The 23639-nt window shown below is 46.7% G+C and overlaps 1 protein-coding gene across 1 annotated transcript; it reads left to right on the top strand.

Moving 5' to 3' along the window:
* Positions 1–1471: 1471 nt before the first annotated feature.
* Positions 1472–23112, top strand: urb1 (URB1 ribosome biogenesis homolog; the record flags this gene model as incomplete). Its single annotated transcript, XM_084457620.1, has 40 exons — positions 1472–1598; positions 2617–2756; positions 3248–3399; positions 3955–4084; positions 4217–4313; positions 4402–4487; positions 4568–4693; positions 5259–5383; positions 5758–5953; positions 6055–6192; positions 6700–6873; positions 7037–7157; positions 7581–7703; positions 8171–8283; positions 8389–8508; positions 9394–9510; positions 9893–10031; positions 10279–10449; positions 10573–10772; positions 11656–11874; positions 12256–12435; positions 12555–13160; positions 13698–13917; positions 14264–14468; positions 14599–14776; positions 14871–14929; positions 15357–15544; positions 15679–15789; positions 15878–15941; positions 16358–16526; positions 17232–17334; positions 17425–17585; positions 17905–18016; positions 18140–18246; positions 18532–18675; positions 20180–20289; positions 20384–20572; positions 20746–20987; positions 21805–22378; positions 22887–23112. 40 exons carry the CDS (start codon positions 1472–1474, stop codon positions 23110–23112), a joined length of 6762 nt encoding a protein of 2253 aa, XP_084313746.1.
* Positions 23113–23639: the final 527 nt, after the last annotated feature.

Here is a 23639-nt window from a genome sequence, read left to right as displayed (position 1 = left end):
GCTAATTTGTTACAGGACAGAACATGTTAACCCAGTCCTTGTGTGGTCGACTTGGGTCTCTGTTACTCTCTTGAATGTTTATGTTTCCACAAAAAGTAAAATACCTGTAGAATAAAGTGCTTTTCTATTGTGACATGAGGCAAACAGGGTTTTGTCAAGAACTGAGGCACCAACAACAGAAAGATTAAAGATTATAAAGAAAATTAAATAATTCTGGTCAAATCTGAGCAAAGTGCAAAACTGCCAGCTAAATCGCTTGAGAAACTACCCATCCACACATCCACCCATCCACTCATCCATTCACTCACACAGTCATATGCACACACTGTCACACTCACTCACAGTCACTCACTCACACTCACACTCACACTCACACTCAGTCACACTCACACAGTCACAGTCACAGTCACTCACACACACACACAGTCACACTCAGTCACTAACACACTCACTCACATACTCAGTCACACAGTCACACTCACTGACACTCACTCAGTCACACTCACAGTCACTAACACTCACTCAGTCACTAACACTCACTCACTCACTCCCTCCCAGTCACACACACACGCACACACACACTCTCCCCTTGTGGTCTTTGGATCTCTGTTCCTCTCTTTGGGTCTCTGTTCCTCATCTCTCTCTCCCACCCTCCTCTCTCCCCTACCCTCATCTCTCTCTCCTACCCTCCTCTCTCCTACCCTCCTCTCCCACCCTCCTCTCTCCCCTACCCTCATCTCTCTCTCCTACCCTCCTCTCTCTCCCACCTTCCTCTCTCTCCTACCCTCCACTCTCCCACCCTCCTCTCTCTCCCACCCTCCTCTCTCCCACCCTCCTCTCTCCCACCCTTCTCTCTCTCCTACCCTCCTCTCTCCCAACCTCCTCTCTCTCTCCCAACCTCCTCTCTCTCTCCTAATCTCCTCCTCTCCCCTACCCTCCTCCTCTCTCCCCTACCCACCTCCGCTCTCCCCTACCCTCCTCTCTCTCTCTCCTAACCTCCTCCTCTCTCCTAACCTCCTCCTCTCTCCCCTACCCTCCTCCTCTTCTCTCAGAATTAGTAAACATTATTATGTCTGTGAGGGGACATTTGTTGAACAGCCAGTACAGAATCAAATCACAACAATACATACAAAATAGCAAATTGCATACATTGGAATACCCCCCCCCCCCCCACACACACGCACACACACACACACACACACACACACACACACACACACACACACACACACACACACACACACACACACACACACACACACACACACACACACACACATTCAGCAAAGACCCGCCCTACTTTTCCTCTGATTGGCTAGTACTCGCTGCCTCTACTCTGCCTCCGATTGGCCAGTACTCGTTGTCTTCCTCTTTTCTTCCTCTCTCCTACACGTGTGAGGGTAAACACTGTTAGCTCGTGGAAAGAGCAAGCTCAACTTTTACATGAGTAACAGTTTAGCTTAGCCAAACAATGGCAAAAAAACGACAAAGTGAAGACTCGGAGGAGTCGAACATTCCTGCTAAAAAAGAGAAAGAAACCGAGTTTAATGGAACGAGTTTCAAAGCGCTGTTGAAAGAGCCAACTAAAGCCATGAAGGGTGAGTGCTAGCATCGTGCTAGCTAGCTAGCTAACCGGCCCCCTAGTTAGTAACGTTGGGCTAGGTTACCGTAGTCCATACCCGGGCTCTGGTATACCTGATCCAGGTATACCAAGATCCAGGTATACCAAGATCCAAGATCTGTTTTATTGGCCTTTATCTAGGGTATAATGACATACGCAAACGACATAGGACAGGGTGTAGGATAGGACAGTGCTAGGACATTACAGTGCATGATATGATATTGGTTTATTTCATGTGTCATGCACCAAAAGGTGCCCAGCCCACATGGGCTTACAAGACACATTAATACAGTAAATTACATGTACAACAAATCCATAGAATAAAAACGTAACAAAATAAAGAACAATCCATTTTCTCAAACTCAGTTCAAACATACAAAGTAGTCTGCCTTTTCCCCCATGCTTTACAAATGAAAGAACCTTTCCTAAAGCATATATCAAGTGCAAATGCAATACAACAAAATACATATGCAAAATACGATATCCTGTTAAAAAAAGGGGGGGGGGTCACAACGCAATTTACGTAATATATACAAATTGAGTGTGGTGAGTAGGCTACATTGTGTGCGCAGATTGTAGTGTGAAGTATACAGTGAGTGTGTGCAATGTGTGTGTGCTGTTTAGATATGTAGAACAATCAGAGGTCGTGTGTGCAAGTGGAGCACGCTGCTAAGGGCAACACATGTTTATGGGATAAAGTTCAAAGTTGTCTGAAAGTTGCTGAACATTCTAAACGGCTAATTTTGGATGACAGTTGTCTGCTGACAGTTGTAGTACTGCGCCAGTGTACAGTACTAAACTAGATTAGTACTAAACTAGTACTAAACGGTTGTCTACTGACAGTTAGAGTACAGCGCCAGTTGTGCTGTATCTAGAGATGGCATTGTCTAGAATCCAAGCTGTTTAGCTACTGTAGCTAGAGTAATTTAACTTAGCTAATTTTAGACAGCCACTCATGTCAACTGAACTGTTGTGTTTTTATCGTTTCATTTCAGGCCTGCAAACATTCATCTTAACGGCTAAGAAACTGCCGTGCCCTGACCTGTATGATGTTGTTGAAGGCTACATAAAGATTTCTATGGAATGTGCTGAAATATTTCACCTACTGGAGGGAGAACAGCATATTGAAAGCGAGGTATATGCACTGAAGTCTGTCTTATGATCTGTCAAAGTGACCCACTGCATTGATACCCTATCAATACATCTATTGAAACTAGGGTTGCAAATTTCAAGGAATTTCATTAATCGATAACTGTTAACCTTAACAAACAATAGTCGAATAATTGATAAGAATGTCCGACGCTGGACTGCGCTTTGCTTCATTTTTGTGTCTTCTTCCGCTGTGTCCTTGAAATTTCCCGGCATCCCAATTAGCCTTCACTACATGGCATGCCGCCCTCATGTGCAGTCAGACCTTAAATCATGATTACATTTCACGCAACTCCCGTTGATAACGTTCATTCCCCCCCCAAAAAGCTCCATTCCATTAACAAACAATTAATCGAGTCACCAAATCTTACTTGAGAAAATTCTTATCGGCAATTAATCTATAGTCGATTAATTATTAACATCCCTAATTGAAACACATTACCCACAGAGTTGACAACATTGTGCTCATGTCCTCAGATGATCCTGATTTTCCAGAGCTTGGAGATGATCCTGCTGAGGACCGCCAGTGATCTGTCTCACTTCAGCATGGTTGGCACCACAATAGTGAAGAAGACGGTCTCCAGCTACATGAAACTTATACAAGGATCTCTTTCCTCTGAAAACCACAGGTATGGTGGTGGATACAGTGCAGTCACCTCAGGGAGAGGGTTAAGCCGGGCTCAGACTACAGGATTTTTGGGCCGATTTATCCCCGATTCACCCCTCCCGACAATCGGAGGAGCAATCTGGTCTGGAACGTTGGTCGGGGCCGATGATCGGCCCAGATTATCTTGTAATGTGAGGGGTTTACAGATCCAATCTTATACCTCCCCATCGGCTCGTAGACCCATCGGGGCGGCCCCGATAATATCAAACATGTTTGATATTTAAGATTATTACGTCCCGACTTTACAAGTGAGACGGCGAGACCAGTGGTTCGTTGCTCCCTCGGGCACGATAAGATCCTGTAGTGTGTGATGAGCCATTATTTTCAAATCTTGCTGTGTGTGCTTGTTTGAGATGCGCAAGAGGAATATCTGTTAAGATTCTCCTTATGTGCGTGATGTAACCCGATTTCGGGTTGGTTAGGATTTTAAATATCCTGTAGTGTGAGCCCGGCATTAGACCAAATGCATGTCAACTGATATCTGCACCAGTATCTAGTGTTCTTCACCTGTTAACAGGTTTGTCCGCCAGTGCCTCAGTTTCCTGTCTGCCATGGTGTCCCAAAGCCCAGACACAGCCAGAGAGGTTTTCAAACACATTCAGTTTAACAAAGGCCTTTCCGGATTGGCTAGAAGAAAGGATTGGATGGTGAGATGCCTGGAGGAGTGGTTCTCTAACGTGTTCATGTCATGTCCATGTAGGCTATGCATCCTCAGAATTTAATATCTTTTAAATGTCAGAGTTGCTGTTACACCCGATGATGAACCTTTCTCTTTTCAGGGAGGCCCTGATGTACGCATGGCTTACATTAAGTTCGCTCTTTCCTTCTTCGTGTCTGGGGATAATGCAACAGTGGGACAGTTGCTAGAGATGAAAGGTACCTTTTCAATGAGATTTCAAAATTAGGCCTATAGGATAACGTGACATTTTGTCTTTGTCATCATGATACTTCTCTGTCGTTTAAGATTTCCTACCAGATATCCTGAGCTCTGGGCTGAGGGAGGACAGAATCTCCATTGTCAACCTGATTTTGTCGACTCTGCAGACTAGAGTAAGCGACCGACTTGGCTGTAAACCTTCGATTTGAGATTTGTGTTGCCGGGGTACTAATTATGTCCTCTTTTGCTTCAGGTTGTTCAAAGTAAGGCGATCAGCAAGACACAGAAAGTGCGCTTCTTTAGCCCAGCTGTATTGGCTAATATCGCCTCTCTGTACAGATGGAACGGGATTGTGGATGCAAGCACGGAGGAGAGACAGGTATACAAACAGCCTGCCTATTCTGTCAGTCATACTGGCACGTGCCATGTACTAATTACTAATTGCTGCACAATTAGTAATCACGATTTCGATTAATTCGCGATTATGACCTCCGCGATTAACTAATCGCAAAAGGCCGCAATTAATGTGATTCATAATTTTGCTTTGAATTGAGTTTGCTAGGACTACATAGATGAATCACAGGCGCTTATGCTGTCTGACCAATCACATGCATTCCCGCTGAGTGCGCTGTGCACAGCAATTTCACTGAGAAGACAGATAGCAGTAGGACAAGACAAGTGTCACAAGAGTACTGTACCTGCAGCCGTGAGTAGTGAAAAAATTAGCGAAAACAAGGTCAGTGAGTTAGTAGCAAGAAAGGGATCAACGTCCGTGATTTGGGAGCATTTTGGTTATTATATATTAATATTATATATTAAATATTAATCGCAATTATTAATCGCAATTACCATTTTGAAGCAAATAATCGCAATTATTATGTTTTGTCATAATCGTGCAGCCCTACCATGTAAACAGAGTATATGAAAACAATTTGCAGGCGACGGCGACTCCAGAGGAGGCCGGAAAAACGGTGATGCGAGAACTAGTTCACAATTTCCTCCTGGATCTTTGTTGCTCTCGTAAACATGGGATCAGCTTCTATGACCCCAGCTTGGGAACAGCTGGCAGGTGAGGACTAAATCATCCGGATGTACTCCCTCTCTCCATCTGTGTCTGTCAGTAGCCATGTTTCCATCCACACGTTTTATGCAAATTAAGTTATATCGAATTAAAAATGCCTTATGGAAACAGTAAAATTCGATTAAAAATCATGAAAATCGACAAAAAGTTTGTATTGTCGATCTCATCGGATTTTCTCTTGTTCGATAAAAGTCTTTTGTGATAAATGCTTTATCCAATTTAAGCTCTAGATGGAAACGCACGTTCACCGGCTTTATTCGCATTCATATTTTTTGCGATCCTCACACAATTCGATTGACAAGTGGATGGAAACATGGCTTGTGTCTGTATGTATGTTGACCTGGGGGTTGTTGTGTTTCCAGGGCTGGGAACATAGTCCTGCTGCAGTTCCTGGTGGGGCTGAAACAGGCCACGGAGGATGAGCTGGTAGGAGAGCTAGTGGTCAGGGTGCTCAAAGTCAGTCCTGATATTCTGCCCAGATACTTTAAGGAGACTCAGTATTCCTTCACCCCACGCCTCAAGAGTGCCTGGCAGGACAACGTCACTCTACTGAAGAAGGTGAATGCTGCCTATTTGCTTGAATCAGTCCATGCCTGCCTGTCGAACCTGGAGACCGTCTAGGGAAAGGCGGAGGTTGTTTATTCTTCTGTGTGTTGCAGATCTATGAGGCCCAGCCAGAGGTTTCCAAAGCCTTTCTCATCCGTGAGCTCATCCCTCTCCCTCGCCTGCTCTCCATGGTGATGGTGACGTCTCTCCCTCTGGTCTGTAACAGAGCCTTCTTCAGTCAGGGACTCAACGTAAGTCACCCTTCAACCCTGTCCCATGTTCAGTGGCTCATAACCTCCGTCAGACACAGTGTGACTAACGTGAGTACCCAGAAGCTCTCGCCGCGACCAGAACTTCTGGGAAAGAGCGTTGATATTCGTGGACACCAATGAAAAGACTCAAATTAATTGGCCCATGCAGTAAGTGGGCTGTGCGGGGAGGCTGATCTCGCCTCTGATTGGTCACTGACCGCAGCTTTCCACTTTTCAAGTATTGCTAACGAGTTGAGCTGTCGCTAGCATGTCTGACACATAAAGTGAGATTTAGGCTACTTGGACTTTCTTCTACATCACTCACTTCACGGAGTTGCCTAGCTACAGATTTCTCCTCATCCTTATTTGGGCTGAGGATGAGTTTTTTTTTTTTAAATTTAGTCCTGACTATTACACTCCTGATGACATTATGTTCAAATGCAGCATAAAGCCCATGTTTCCAGACTACAGTGTGACTGACTGTCTTCCATTATGTGTCTCTGACAGTTTGCCAACATAGTGGTGCAGCACACAACCCTTTCCATGATGTCCTTCATCTTGAAGAGAGCCCAAAAGAACATGGAATACTGCCTGAATAAGTCTGTTTGGCAGAACGCTGACATCTATACCCCTGCCATGATGGAGGACTTTGTGCAGCTGTATCGGGAGGCCCTTAGCAAGGTAACTTCCTGTGGACACACAGAGTACTGTATACCCTCTAGTGTTGTAGAATTCTGGAGTCTAAAGAAAATTGATGAGCAAATGAGACAAGTTCCTTTCCTGATTTCCCATGCTGTACATATCTGGCCAGATATGACCTAACTAACTAACTAAACCTGTACAGGTCTTGCCAGATATGACCACCATTGTGTCAAACTGGCAGTCACTGACCAGGAAGGACAAGGGGGAGGAGGAAGGAGAGGGGGGGAAGAAAGAGGGGAGATCCAGAGATGCACAAACTAAAGGTGATGTAGGCCTACGACAAAACACCCTGTTAACTCTCTGTTTTCATCTGTTAACTCTATGTTTTTATCTGTGTATTTGCCTGCCGTAGATTTTCTTTTTTTTTTCTTGGAGAACATGACGTGACGGTAATAGGGACTTTAAGCAACGACCGCTACGACGGGCTGCTGCGGTGACCGGAAATGGATCAGTGCTCGATAGATAAACCTGCCTGCTGTAGCAGCTGATTCTACGACGGAAAAACCCCCTGTTTCACGTAGTGGCTACAACGTCTCGTAGACGCTTCGCCGTAGGGATCGGTCGGCTGTTTGCTTAACGATTTTGACCTCTACGGCGATAGCGTCATAGCAGATCTCTTTCCGGCCACCGTAGCAGTCCTGAAAACCGTCGGTGCTTAAAGTCCCTACTCTCCTGATGTCCAGCAGGGGGCGAGTCTGTGGAGGTGGTCCTTCTGAAGGCTCTGCTTCTCCAGGTCATATGCTTGTATCAGAGGGTGGTGCCACATTTGGTCAGCCAGAGCAAGTTTGACTTCAGCAAGCTCTTAAAAGGTATGCATGCGGCGTCTTTCACCAGATCTAGGACATGGAGTGTTGGTACTAATGTGATTAGGGATGTTAACAGTTAATCGACTATCGATTCATTGCCGATAAGAATTTACTCAAGTAAGATTTGGTAACTCGATTAACTGCTTGTTAATGGAACAGAATTTTTTTTTTTAACAAACGTTATCAACGGGAGTTGCGTGAAATGTAATCATGATTTAAGGTCTGACTGCACATGAGGGCGCCACGCCATGTAGCGAAGGCTAATTGGGATGCCAAGTAATTTCAACGACAAGGCGGAAGAAAGACACAAAAATGAAGCGAGCAAAGCACAGTCCGGCATGGGACGTTCTTATCAATTAATCGACTATTGTCTGTTAAGGTTAACAGTTATTGGTTAATGAAATTCCTTGAAATTTGCAACCCTAAATGTGATCAATGTGAAAATGCGATATGAAATGATGCCTGTGCAGGGATTGTGTCAGAGAAAGGCATCCGGGAGGAGGTTCCCCACGTTCTCCAGTATCAGATACTGCAGCTGGCGCTGGATCTCCCTGCCAGCAAGTTCTCCTGGTTCCGTGTTCAGGTACACACACGAGGACTATCAGCGCCAAATCCCACAGATATTTTCCAGTCTTTTAAAAAAAAAAAAAACTTTATTATGGCACCCCCTTTTTATGTTTAGTCACAGGATTTTGCTGATACAGAGACTGGATCTGGGGAGAAGTCCGTGTTTTACCTCCTCCTCAAGATGTTCGCCAGCAGCAATAACAGTCACCTGAAGACCTGCACAAGGATGCTAGTCCTCAAAGTGAGTAGGTACTCCGGGTGGAAAGGAGGGCTTTGGCGTTCTTGTAGTAAAATTAGCTTACAGAAGGTGCTCTTTGGATGTCAAGGAAAACATAGAGTGAAAGATCCAAGGCACTCTTCTTGATGTAAAAAGCTTTAATTATCAATCAATCAATCAATCAATCAATCAAAGCTTTATTTATATAGCGCATTTCATGCCCAGAGGCAACACAATGCGCTTTACAGAGAACAAGGGAGGTGGGCAGACATCCCACCCCTACATATTCCAGAGGGAAGCAAAAAAACAGTAATCACCCGGGGGCCAGATAAGTGAGCTGTAAAAATTCTTCCCTGACCCCTCTCAACGAGGCGATCGAGCAAGCTCCTGGAGTATGTTTGTCTACCGGCTAAGAACATTTATAGAGCAATAAATAACATTAAATTACATTTTCAGAGTAAGAGAGGCTAATAACATCATAGGAGAGACATGGCAAACACTGGTGTATGTCTGTGTGTGCGTGAATGTGCCTGGGCCCAGATAGAGGCAGGGGTCAAGGGTAGGATCAGGGTAGGAAAAGGATACGGACCCGGGTTAGGGTGAGGGGAAGGGGATCTGAGCCCAGGACTGGTGTATGTCAGTGTGTGTGCGAGTGTGCCTGGGTCCAGGTAGAGGCAGGGGTAGGGTGGGGGTAGGAAAATTATAGGCTAGTTCATCTTAAAACAGAATAAAATAAAACAGCTAACATGTTTTGGCCAGGAGGCCTTCATCAGCGCTAGTAGGTACTACCTGTGGGTGCTTACCCTGAGGGCATGTCTGGTTAAGCCCCGACTCACACCACTGAGTGTGTAGTCAGTGCCGTGTGTGTGAGTCAGCCGGGGGTGTGTGTGTTTCCTCTGCGGCCTGCAGGTGCTGAAGGACAGCGGTGTGTTTGAGTACACCTGGACTGAGCTGGAGCTCTGGCTCAGCCACCTGGCCCGGCTGGAGCCAACACAGCAGGAGATGGTCATCTGCTTCTTGGAGAGGGTGGGTGCCCACCCCCTCCCCCCTTGCCCACTCCACACACACACACACACACACACACACACACACACGTGAACACAAACACACACACACACGCACATTCTCCCTCCCTCTCTGTCATTGACATACCCTTTGCATCATCCCTTTAACACCCAGCGTGCATCTCTCTCTCTCTCTGACTCATCTGAGTGTTGTTTCCTCAGGTGCCCCCCCCCCCCTCCACACACACACACGCACACACACGCACACACACGGACACATAAACACACACACACATTCTCCCTCCCTCCCTCTCTGTCATTGACATGCCCTTTATATCAGCCCTTTAACACCCAGCGTGCCTCTCTCTCTCTCTCTCTGAGTCATCTGAGTGTTGTTTCCTCAGGTGCTGGTCCGGCTGGTGTGTAATCCCTACGTGTACACAGACAAGGTGGCCAGTCTGGTTCAGGAGGCGGCCTACCTGCAAGCCAACCTGAGTGGCCAGGAAGGAGACGCCGTCAGTATACCCATCTCACACATTGATGGTAGGAACCTCAAACACACACACACACATGCACACACGCTATGAGGATAACCAGTTACCCTTTGAAAAACGGTCTTGCCGGAAAAAAATTACAAATAAATTCCAACTCTTCCTGAAGGCTGAGAAACTGCTCTTTCGAGTAATATAGGGAAAATCCAATTAATATTCGGATTGTTGCCACTGTACTTACTGTACTAAAAGAGTTAAACGTTACTGATTTTGAACTGTGCTCTGATGCCGTGTTCCAGATGTCCTGGACATGGTGGATGTCATTATGGAGACCAGTGAAGGAGACATGGAGGACTTTGGGCCGTCCCTTAGTGATGACCTCATCCTCCAGACCTTCCCCTTCAGTGCAGTGGTTCCCGCTGTGCTGGAGGCCAGGAACAAACTGCCAGCCACATTCAAAACGGAGAAGGGTAAGGCGAATGGGATTGATTTTTTACAAAGATTCTCCCGAAAAGACTAGCTCTAGGCTTCCGTTTATAGTGTTGCGCGTTTGAGTCACGGCCCCCGTCGTCGAATCGTGTGCTTGTCTCCAGGGGAGGTGTACGAGTATGTGGCGGCCGTGCTCTCCGATGTTCTGCACTGTCAGAGAGACCCCCTCCCCCTCTGCCTGGCGCTGCTGCAGTGTGATAGAGAGCTGGGCTCCTCCGGGGACTCCACTCCTCCTCACCCCTCCGTCCTCCTGCTCCACCAGTACTACTCCAGGTGGCTGCCGCCGCAGTCCCAGGAACAGCTGGTCAGTGGCACCCGTCTAAAATGCTGAATTGACACTGTTGTTTGTTTGTTTTTTTTATGCCTCCACCAGGCGATAGCCTGGCCGGAGCATTATAGTTTCGGGTTGTCCGTCCGTCCGATGTTTGTTAATGCAATATCTCGGGAACGCATTGATGGAATTTCTTCCCCTTTGGTACAAATGTTCACTGGCACTCAAGGATGAACTGCTTAGATCGTGGGGGCCAAAGTTCAAGGTCACTGTGACCTCACAAAATGTGTTTTTGGCCTGATGAACACAATATCTCAAAGGCTTAACGGAATTTGTTCATATTTGGGTAAAATGTCCAGTTGGACTCAAGGATTAACTGATTACATTGTGGGGGTCAAAGGTCAAGGGTCACTGACCTCACAAAAGGTGTTTTTGGCCTGCTGAACACAATATCTCAAGAACGGCTTGACAGAATTTGTACATATTTGGCCAAATGTTCCGTTGGACTTAATTAGATTAATTAGAGTCGATTTTGGTATTCAAATGTCCAAGGTCAAGGTCACCGTGACATCACAAAAGGCACTTTTGAACGCTAACGCTAGCTAGCTAACGCTAATCCTAATGATAATGCTAATGCTAGCTAGCTAACGCTAATTCTAACACTAATGCTAGCTTTAGCTAGCGTTAGCATTAGCGTTAGCATTAGCGTTAGCATTAGTTTTAGAATTAGCGTTATTAGCTAGCATTAGCGTTAGGCTTAGGTTAGCAGTTAGTCAGAGTTAGGGTTAGGGTTAGTTAGGTTAACTGCAACTTGCATTGTAGGGCGGAGGCATTTAGCCGCTACGTGTTTTTTCTAGTTTTTAGAAATATTTTGTCATGCCTTTTGTATGCCTTTTTTCCCTTGTTTATCTTCCAGTTCGAGTCATCTGACAGCCATAGCAGTGACTCGCTGGGGTCTGTTTCTTTCACGGCGTGGATGAAGGCTGCCTACATAGAAGGGGCCTCTGCTTTTCTACACGGCTCTTTCAGGGAGAGGGTGGAGGAGTGTCTGTCCACTATGCACATAGCTGAGTTTCCAGTGGCTGTCAAACAGGTCCTGCTCTACATCAAATCTACTGTGGATGGCCTCGCTACGGTACGGGAAAAAAACACTGAACCACATTATTTGTAGTTTTCATCAAGTTAAACCTTAAGATGGACACTCACTCACAACTGCACTTTATATATTTATACTCGCTAGAATATACATATCTACTGTGAATATACAGGTGCATCTCAGAAAACTACAATATTGTGGAAAGTTGATTATTTTCCGTAATTTAATTCAAAAAGTGAAACTTTAATATATTATCATTACACGTAGTGAAATATTTCAAGGACTCCATACCATGCTCCACGTAACCCAATCTTACTCGAGTAAATTCTTATCGGCAATTAATCGATAGTAGATTAACTGTTAACATCCCTAGTAGGATGTAGTATATGACAAATAAAGCAGCCTCCTGTTTGTCCGTAGTTCTCTGAAGACACAGGGGTGCCGGTGTTGAGTGCTCTGATGGGAGTCCTGCGGGACTTGGTCACCAGACTCCAGAGCTCCCCGGAGGCGGCAGAGCCCATGGCTGTGGACGACAAGGAGGGGGCAGACCTCTTCCTGGACGTCAGCCTAGCGTCCGCACCAGAGGACAGCAAAGACCTGGTAGGAGAAGCTGGCCTGGCTCCTAAGTCCTACTAGGTGTCTGGGGCTGATAGTGGTTGATGTCTGTATTTTTTGTTGTTATTGTGACATGCTGAGTACAATGTTAATTCTGTGTTTAGACCCTTCTGGCCGTGTTGAACTCCATCTTGAAGCACCCGTGTCTGGAGCAGTGGTTCCTGGCCCTGGAGCTGGCCTCCGTGCCCCCTCACGCGCTAAACCCGGTCAGGCTGAAGCGCCTGTGTGGCCAGCTGAGCGACGACCTCCTCAGCCTGCTGCAGATCTGCGCCCCCTCCCTGACCACCATGGGCGCGCCGGAGGTCCTCGCCAGCTACCTGGCGGTGGTGGAGAGAGCCGTGCTCCGGGAACTGGGGCGGAAACCTCCCACAGGCGCCGGGGCAGAGTCTCGGCCTATCAAGTGCCTCCTAGCACTGCACGACTACATGGACTCGGCCCATTTGAAGGAGGTGGTCTCCGCCCTGCTGCTCCTCCCCCAGGAGATCCTAATCGTCCCCGGCGGCGACGGGGCCGAGCTGGGCGCGTACGGGCGCACCGCCCTCCACGTCCTGACCGAGAGCGCCTCCCGGGACCACGGCTCGTCCCTGTCCCAGGCCCACCTCCGCGGCCTGGGCGCCCTGCTGCTGTCCTGCTCCAGCCCGGCGCTGGAGGCCTACCTGCTCCGGGCGCTGGAGGCCGAGCCCGGCAGCGCCAAGCTGGTCCACACCCAGGTTCTAATAGTTTAGCTTTTTTCATTTGTTTTTATTTTTATATCGTTTTAACTTTTTGTTTTCAATTTCAGTTTAGTTTTGATTCGTTTTTAAAGCAGGGTTGCTAGTTTAGTTTATTTTTTATTTTTTGAAAATGCTTAGTTTTAGTTTAGTTTTTATTAGTTTCACTATTAGTTTTAGTCTTTTTCTTCTGCGCTAGCCTCATGAGACCATCCTGATCTCACAAGCTCACTTGTTTCACTCCGTGTGAAACTGGCGCACGTCAGGTTACTTCTGCACAGGGGCACAGTTAAAGAAAAAGGAGGATTGATTTAATATCCACCCAAAATACTAGGCTTGTATATGAAATGAAAAAGTCAATAATTTTAGTTTATTTTAGTTAGTTTTGTAAACACAATACAGTTTTAGTTAGTTATCGTTTTTTTGTAAAGCTTATTTTTTATTTTTTATTTCAGTTAACTTAAATGTTTTTTCACACTTAGTTTTAGTTTTTTCAGTTAGTTTTCGTTAACTATAATAACCTTGGTTCACACCCAGGTGCTGCGCCGCTGCCTCCAGCCTGCCCGCCCTCCGGACGCCCGGGCCATCGGCTCCCTGCTGCTGCAGAACTGCTCCGCCCACCGCCTCTGCTTCGAGCTGTGGTGCCTGGAGCCCGCCAACGCCCAGCTGCTCTCTGACCAGACCCAGGACTTCCTCCCGCTGGTCAACACCTACCTCCGGACGGCAGGCAGAGAGGACCCGGCCCGGCCCAAAGACGGTCAGTGGGGGCTCTCTTCTTCGGCCGTGGCTGCGCTATACTGCTTTTTCATTTTATTTTGTACTTTTTTTTTAAAACATTTTTTGTAAAGATTATTACGATTAGTATTTTTAGGGTCGCCTTGTGACTTGATGTGTTTTCTGGAATTCCTGCCTCTTCCTTGTGATTGGTTGTCTCAGAAAAAGACATTAACATGCAAGGTTGTCCAAAAGTTGATTAATCAGGCAGATATTTTCGATCAAACCATTGGCATTTAAGACGCTCATTTTTACACCTTGCCTCTCGAGTCCGTAGCTATCTACCGTCTGATCATTTTCAGTGTGATTTCTCTAACAATGTGTTGCAGTCCAAACAGCGGTGTTGAAGGTCCTGAAGCAGGCCCTGCTGCCTCAGCTGTGCGTCTCCGTGCTGGCCGAGGAGACGGGCGACCCCGTGGTCCAGTGTGTGGATGCTCTGGCCAGCCTGGTCAAGATGACGGCCGAGGTCAAGGACATCAGGCTCCTCGTCTCCAACCTCCCAGAGGTCCTGGCGAGGGTTGGCAGCGTTGAAAGGTAGCATCACAGTCAGAAGACATTGGTCCGTCAGACATCGAGTCATGTATTACATTTTTCTAAAGTGCGACACAGCATCGAGCCAGTCTGTCCGCTTGTCTATGTGACTGTCTGCCCCCCCTCTCTGCAGGTGGCAGCTGGTTGATGTCATCAGTGACAAGCTGACTGATTCTCCAGAGGAGCAGGAGTCCTGGAGGAAGTCTGTGCTCACTGCTGCCCTCAAGTGGTTGATCTCCTCGTATGGGCAGAAGGCTGCTGCCTCAGTGGCCCAGGAGGAGGCAGTTCTGAACAGACTGCTAGGGCTGTTGGTGGGTTGTTTCTAACGTGTATAGCTACCTGTAAGTGATTGTATATCTACACTGTGCGGTTTCACCTGTAATGATTCCTGAAACTTTTTTTCAGACATTTAGAGATGATATCACTGCTTCGGAATGGAACAGCTTTGTGAAGGCTGGACTGAAGTGAGTTGTTTGTCATTACACTATCCAGAGAGTAATTATAGATTCATAATATTATATTAGATTATTACACTCTATCCAGAGAGTAATTATAGATTCATAATATTATATTATTACACTCTATCCAGAGAGTAATTATAGATTCATAATATTATATTAGAGCTGTGGGCCACTGTATTTTAAATTATTATCTCTATAGTATATACCTACTTAATTTCTCATAAAGCTATTTCAGTATAGTGATCGCTTTAATGTATAAACCAGGTGTTGATCTAGCAGGTGTCAGTGTTGCTTCCACCATGATTTTCCCCTCACTGGGTTCGATCTTGGGTCCTCTAACCTGCGTGTATGCGTGAACACCCCTCATAAGCTTTAGCCAGCTTCACTACTTCATACGGAGGAGTGAATTTGACCAGTTCAACCTGTCCAGGTATCGCTACAGAGACCAGCCCTTCCTGAGCACCTTGCACAGCCTGCTGGAGCTGATGTACGTGGGCAGCGATGCCAACCCAGGTCTGGTGCCCCTGGCTACCCTGCATATGATGGTCAGCAGCCACTCCCTGTTCCTGCCCACCATGCTGGGCTCAGAGGACCTCCAGGCCGACCCGCAGGTCAAAGGTGACAAGGACGGGGGGGGGGGGGGGGTGGGGGGGGGGCGTATGATTTCTGTTCGTCTACCCGTGATTAAACGGTGACAGTGCTTTGCGCAGTATGAAATATTTAGTCACCCACTTCTATTGTGTGCCTTTCAGAGGCCTTGTTGTCCCTGTTGCTCGCCCTGGTTAAGAGATGCCCTGTGGTCTGTAACGCCAACCACTTAGCTGTACTTTTGGGAGCATATGGAGCTACACTGAGCACTTCAGGTAAACTCATTTTTAAATATGTGTGTATTTCTTTGAAACTCTCAATTCTCCATAATCTTACAGTAAATTGATTTGTTTCCATTTCCAGATCAGAAACTTCTACTACTTCTGCTGGAGTATGAAAGAAATAACATCAGTTTGATTGAATTCCAGTAAGTTGTACTCTTTTTGAGATTTGTCTGTGAGCGTATTTACTGTATGCTTGTTGATGTGGGTTTATCAGTTTGTTAATGTGGGTGTAAGTGTGGTCTCTAAGTGTCCTGTGTGTTTAATGTGGGTGTGGTCTCCAGGTGTTGTGTGTTTAATGTGGGTGTGGTCTCCAGGTGTTGTGTGTTTAATGTGGGTGTGGTCTCCAGGTGTTGTGTGTTTAATGTGGGTGTGGTCTCCAGGTGTTGTGTGTTTAATGTGGGTGTGGTCTCCAGGTGTTGTGTGTTTAAATGTGGGCGTGGTCTCCAGGTCTCCTGTGTGTTTAAATGTGGGCGTGGTCTCCAGGTCTCTCCTGTGTGTTTAAATGTGGGCGTGGTCTCCAGGTCTCTCCTGTGTGTTTAAATGTGGCCGTGGTCTCCAGGTCTCTCCTGTGGGGCCCTGCGGCGGTGGAACACCACAAAGCTAGGAGGAGCCTGGGAGCGTCGCTATGGCAGCAGCCCAGCGCCGAAGACCTGCTGGCCCTGCTCAGCACTGACGGGATGCTGCACACCATCGCTCACTTCCCCCAGCGCCGCACGCTCATCCCAGAGGTCACTTTCACCAAATGTATACACCACAACCAAGGGGCCAGGCTGCCATTTACTTCCTGAAACATTTTGATCAGCGCCATCTTGCCGAATCGACCCCTTTTGACATGCGCAGTTGTGCTTTTCTCAGACCCTGTCGCGTTCACGAACAGTTTGCACCATGCAATTATTATTTGCATCATTTTTTTTATCACTTAACAATGCTAATGCAGGGACATGCAATAGGGTTTGGGAAAATGTAGTCCCAGACACGACCATCTTGTTTCTACACAGGTGTATCTATTTGTCTGATTGGCTCTACTGCATAGAATCCTATGCAATCAGACAAATGGATACACCTGTGTAGAAACAAGATGGCCGGTCTGGGACTACATTTTCCCAAACCCTATACAGCGGGAGAGCGGTGAACGCGTATTAAAAATCCACATGAACGTCTAAACTTCGTGGACACGGCCGGGTCAACAAATCACGCGGTTAAAACATGAGAAAAGCACAACTGCGCATGACTGTGATGCGAGAAAACACAACTGCGCATGTCAAAAGGGGTCGGTGGCCCTGTTCAAAAAGCTTCACTCTCAAGAACGAGGCGTCAACGTAGTCACCGCATCCAGTTCTATTAATACATCCATGATCACAACCCAATGATGTGATATAAGCTTGTCTTTATGGGCATATCATATTCATGTTAATCACTGTATCCTTCAACAGGAGGGCAAAGAGCTGGTTTACAGTGAGGAGGGTGTGAAGGACCTTGGAAGTTGTTACGACCCTTGCTTTCTCCTACCTCTCTTCAGCGCTATGCTCCGGCCAGGTGAACACCATTCCTCACTCTTACAGGCTGTTGTTGCAGTAACTTAGGGAGGCATTAACCAAATCAAACCCTTTTGTCGCTGCTTGTCAGAGTCTGTGATCGACTGCTTCAAGTTTGTGTCCAGCCATGCCCTTGGGATGGCAGTGGTGGCCCTGAGTAGCTATGACCCCAAGCTGAGGGCAGCAGCCTACCAAGTCCTGGGCTGCTTCTACCAGCACCTAGAGGGAGCTCAGTTCAGAGAGAAGAGACAGGTAACCAGACTCTCCATCGCTCTGATCTTTGTTAAATATACATTTATATTACATATTCACGTTGTCTTTGGAGGAACGTAGAGCTATACCTGTTTTTGTTTGTCTTTCTCTTGCTTCTGTTCTCTTCTGTTGCTTACTTTGGTAGTTATATGTCTTTTGAATAGTGTCTTGTAAGCCCATATGGGCTGGGCTTTTTAAAGCATGACACTCTAATAAAATATATCAATCAATCAAATATACATCCCATCTATAAGAACACAAGCAGTGATCAGGTCCAGCGATACTCTGCGTATGTTAATGGAGGGATGTGAATCTGTAGCTGCTTTACCTGATGGACATGGTCAAGAATGGCATCAGACAACAGAACCGCAGGCTCCCCTTTGTGTTGACCTCGTACATCGCCAAAGTAGCCCAGCAGATGTTAAAGCCAGGTGGGTATTTGCATTAGAAATACTGAAAGTACAACATTTTATCCGGTTCAATGTATTTACAATTTGTTGCTGCATTGATTAGAATTTCCTTTATGAAAAGGTGTGTTTTGTTGATCTCCCCAGAGGACCACATGTACGTGGTGGTCAACAAGTTCCTGCTGTCCCACCAGAGTCTAGATTTCAGAAGAGTCCCAGAGTTCTTCAAACTCTTCTACAGCTTTGACATGGAGGTGAAGTAGGACAGTGACTGCATGGGTTCTACTGCTACACTGAGATGTTTGATCCTGTGGTAGAGTGATCCTTTGAATGGTCATCTGATCAAATGTATGTTTGTCCAAATTAATTTGGCTTAAATGCTTAAATCAACAGCAAATATCCTCCATCTAACATAGCTTCTTTTTTTTAATTTTTTTATATAAAAAAAATATCTCAGCTGCAATGTGGTCTGTTTGGAGGGAGGCTGTTTGTGACTCAGTCTTGGTGGTGTGATGGTGCATTTTTGTGTCCCCCTGCAGCACAAGTTGGAGCAGGAATGGATGCTGGGAGTCCTGGAGGAGGGCCTGACTGACCGATACTCCTACGAGCTGTGTGATCAGCAGGGAATCTTCCAGACTCTGCTGGGTTTCAGCAGCAGTCCCCTCTGTGACCAGCACACCCAAGTAAGGCCCTCATCCCCTCTGTGACCAGCACACCCAAGTAAGGCTCTCATCCCCTCTGTGACCAGCACACCCAAGTAAGGCCCTCATCCCTTCTGTGACCAGCACACCCAAGTAAGGCTCTCATCCTCTCTGTGACCAGCACACCCAAGTAAGGGTCTCATCCTCTCTGTGACCAGCACACCCAAGTAAGGCCCTCATCCCTTCTGTGACCAGCACACCCAAGTAAGGCTCTCATCCTCTCTGTGACCAGCACACCCAAGTAAGGCCCTCATCCCTTCTGTGACCAGCACACCCAAGTAAGGCCCTCATCCCTTCTGTGACCAGCACACCCAAGTAAGGCTCTCATCCCCTCTGTGACCAGCACACCCAAGTAAGGCCCTCATCCCTTCTGTGACCAGCACACCCAAGTAAGGCTCTCATCCTCTCTGTGACCAGCACACCCAAGTAAGGCTCTCATCCTCTCTGTGACCAGCACACCCAAGTAAGGCCCTCATCCCTTCTGTGACCAGCACACCCAAGTAAGGCTCTCATCCTCTCTGTGACTAGCACACCCAAGTAAGGCTCTCATCCTCTCTGTGACCAGCACACCCAAGTAAGGCTCTCATCCTCTCTGTGACCAGCACACCCAAGTAAGGCTCTCATCCCCTCTGTGACCAGCACACCCAAGTAAGGCTCTCATCCTCTCTGTGACCAGCACACCCAAGTAAGGCCATCATCCCCTCTGTGACCAGCACACCCAAGTAAGGCTCTCATCCTCTCTGTGACCAGCAAACCCAAGTAAGGCTCTCATCCTCTCTGTGACTGACCAGCGCACCCAAGTAAGGCCCTCATCCTCTCTGTGACCAGCAAACCCAAGTAAGGCTCTCATCCTCTCTGTGACCAGCACGCCCAAGTAAGGCTCTCATCCTCTCTGTGACCAGCACACCCAAGTAAGGCCCTCATCCTCTCTGTGACCAGCACACCCAAGTAAGGCCCTCATCCTCTCTGTGACTAGCACACCCAAGTAAGTCTCTCATCCCCTCTGTGACTAGCACACCCAAGTAAGGCCCTCATCCTCTCTGTGACCAGCACACCCAAGTAAGGCCCTCATCCTCTCTGTGACTAGCACACCCAAGTAAGGCTCTCATCCTCTCTGTGACCAGCACACCCAAGTAAGGCTCTCATCCTCTCTGTGACCAGCACACCCAAGTAAGGCCCACATCATTTGCTGAGTTTAGCTCTATTATCAATGGCCTTTGTGTTTCTACTTGTAACTGTTTTAAATCATTTAAATCTCTTAGTTTTTTTCTCACCTTATTTATTATTATTTCGTTTCTATGTTTAATGTGTTCATATGTTTTATTGTGTTTGTAATCTCGGCAACATTGTAAATGAGGGAAACCTCAATTGTCTTTTCGAGAATAATAAAGGTTTGAATTGAATGGAATCCATAGGAAGATAACCCCCCCTGTAGAAAGTCATGAACACAAACACTGACTCTGCTCTGTGTTGTTTTCTCCATTAGGCTCAGATTGTAAGGGTTCTACGCCAAGCTGCCCATGTGACCAAAGCTGCTTACAACCTCACCAAGGACCACGGGCTCCTGACCTGGGTGCTACAGGTGGTCCAGAGGAGGTGAGCTGAGCTGATACTGGACATTACGGAGTAGCACGAGCAGATCGAAGTCCTTTTTAAAAGATTAGTCGAAGCATCTTTTTCTGTTTTTCAGACACCTTGATCAGGGTGTGCTCAGTGCAGTCATAGACCTGCTCCACGTACTGTGGTTCACCAACCTTGGGCAGAAGGAGAGTGGGGGGGAGGGGGCCACTGTAGAGGACCAACCTCAGAGGAAGTGCCTCCCGCTCCCCCTCATCAACGAGTTCCTGTGCGTGTCCTCCAACATCATCAGACACCTGAGGTAAAAAATAAAAAAAAAGAGGAAAAAAAAATGTTTAAAGGGTTCCACATATGCTAATTTAACCTACCTTCTATCTCTACTTTTGGTCCCCAAAATGTGTTCTATAATGTCCTTTGGTCTGAATAAACCCCACGTGTTCCCTGGTGTTTTAGCGTGTCCTGTTGTGGTTTCAGACGGGGTGTGCAGGCGGTGCAGCTGAGCCTGTTGCTGCAGACGCTGAGCTCTGTGCTGCGGCATCGTGGGACGGCTCTGCGGGTGTACAAGGAAGCCGGGTGGGTGACTCTGCGTCCGCAGGCCCTCTCCTGCCCGGAGGCGCTCTCCCTGCTCCACTGCTACGGCTCCCTGGTCCGCGACGCTGACCTCCTGACCCAGCTGCAGAGGGTGGCTGAGGAGCACCAGGTGAAGGAGTTGCTTGGTGAGTGCTGTAGTTTTGGCCCGCCGCTGGCTCCTCTGGGGCTCTCTCGACTTTAGAGTTTTATGTTGAACGTATTAGCTTAATAAAAAAAAATATATATATATATAAAATAAAATAAATTATTTATTTAAAGGTACCCAACGAAACGTGAATCAAAACAATCCGTTCTTTGTTTATTTTCGAAATTCCTCGATTATATGGTTCCTTGTAGTCTAATAAACATGTTGAATCACTTGAATGTCTTTCCTACCTTGTAATTTCTTCGCGAAATGATATTTAGCTAATGTTTTGAAAACAACAAAGATGTGTGAAACGTCACTATTATGTGCTCCGCGTATTGATGCAATGACGTAGTACGCGATTTTCGGGGACCATCTTCTTAAATTTTCTCTAGAGCACATACTAGTGGTCAAAAACTAGATTGGGTACCTTTAAGGCACTCTGGAGATATCTCGTTCATGAGAATGAGATGGATGTAATTTCAAGGTCACAATGACCTTAGACCTTTGATCATCTCCAAAAAGCCTGGAAAATAAAACAAAACGTCAAAAGGTGCATTGTGTGTTTTTGTATTCATGGAATTATACATTTAACATAGCCTACTTGAGCAAAATTGTAAGTACAGTGTTTTGAAATATTGTGCACGTCAATGTTCTTCAGTAAATAACTGACAAAGTCCATTACAGTTTTTCCTCAGCCGATTATTGATGAGTCCTTGTAACTGACATGATATAAACATGGATGTTTGTCCACCTCCCACTCAGGGACAGTCACGGAAATGATATAATCATGGCTGTTTGTTGACTTCCCCCCTCAGGGACGGCCAAGGACAGAGGCAGAGGTAGAGGCTGGTCCGCCCAGGCCCGTGGCCAGGCAGAGGGACAGACGGGCGATGCCGAGGTGGACAACCAGGAACAAGCCCCACCGGCTGCATGTAAACCTCAACTCAGGAGCATCTTCACTCACTGGGAACCCGTCTCGCCCATCGCTGGGCCTCAGATTAGCCAGCCTCAGGAGCAAAGTGTCCATCAGGGTTGCCTGGCCAGCGCTACAGCGCACCTGCTCACCAAGTGGTCGCTGAGGTCGCTAGTAGAGGAAACGTATGATGAAAACAGAACCGTGGACTTCCTCCAGTGGTTCCAAAGGGTTGTAAGACCACACAAAGCCATAGTAGACACTCTGCTACACGACCCTGCCGTGAAAGTCGACCTCCTCAGGCTCCATCACAAGGCCTTCGAGTCCCCCCACCCGTCTACCAGCTCTTCTAGAGTCCAGTCCCTCCAGCTGGTCACCAGCATCATGACGCATCTACTGGAGGTTAATGGCTGCCCCTCAGAAGGCCTGCATCAGGCGGTGATAACTGCTTGCCTGACAGGAAGCACACACGACCAGTCCAGAAAGGGTAAGAGACCACACGTTCAGAGAAGAGCAGGATCTTTATTGTCATTTCTGAACAGTTTGCACCAGCGCACAAACAGCAACACAGTCAGTAAAACAGTAATGTGAAGGGCTACGGTTGTGGCAAAGATACCAGCACTCATGGGAATGTCCAATTCAGGATACTTTTAATACAGACAGACAGACAGACACAGACAGACACACACACAGACAGACAGACAGACACACACACAGACAGACAGACACACACACGGACACACACAGACAGACAGACGGACACACAGACGAACACACAGATAGACAGAGGACAGGACAGAACAATGGACGTTTCAGCCGCATTGGCTTTGTTCAACGTTGATATCTGCTGGTATCTTTGCCACTATTCAGAAACTGATGCATCTTGCACCTGCTAAGAGTTTTTGAAGTTTTGTGAGTTGTGCTCGCACTGTTTTTGATCTACAAGGGTTGGGTTTAGGGCTAATCATTATCAGTGTGATGAAGCCGTGTTGATGACATGTTCCTCTCATTTCCAGAGGCTGGGCTGATGTTGCTGTCGCTGTACATCCATGAGATGTGGAGTGGAGCCACGTCACCAGCACTGTTCCTGACGCATGTCAAACTGGTCACTGGAGCCGAGGGACAGAAAAAGTCGAGCCGCTTACCGACCCAAGTACCTGCAAATATTTGTAGTGACATTGTTCAATCCATGGCACAGAATTTCCCATAGGTTTAAAAAACAAAAAAACAACCAGTATGTCCTCAATCCTTTTTGTTTTTCAAAAAATTAAAGTGTATGCCTTAATCAAGAGATTGTTTATGTTTTTGTTAGTTTTTCTACATTGTATCTGAGATTTTGTTTTTAATTGATGAGAAACTTGTGCAATTTCACACAATCAAAACAACTGAATTGTGATTTTCAGAAATGTTTATATAATACACGACAGGTCAAACAAAAAATGAACGTCTTTTGAACAAATGAACGAATGTTGACTGGGTGTTGTGAGCCCTGTATGAAAGAATTCATAACTATTTCTAAAAACGAAATTGTATTTTGATTCTGTTGTATGGAATACGATGGAGTCAATAACCTGTAATAAACCAGAATGTGAGTTAACTTTGCTGTATCACACAAACACTTTGGACCCTCACCGTGGCATGTTTCCAGAGCGCGACATGAGAGATAAAGCCACGAAAAGGAAACCCACGAAAGCAGCCAAGCTTATCCAGAATATTATAACAATTACATCTAGGAAG

This window comes from Borostomias antarcticus (genome assembly GCF_949987555.1).
Source record: "Borostomias antarcticus genome assembly, chromosome: 1".
Lineage (NCBI taxonomy): Eukaryota > Metazoa > Chordata > Actinopteri > Stomiiformes > Stomiidae > Borostomias > Borostomias antarcticus.
This window is presented reverse-complemented; position numbering and strand designations above follow the sequence as displayed.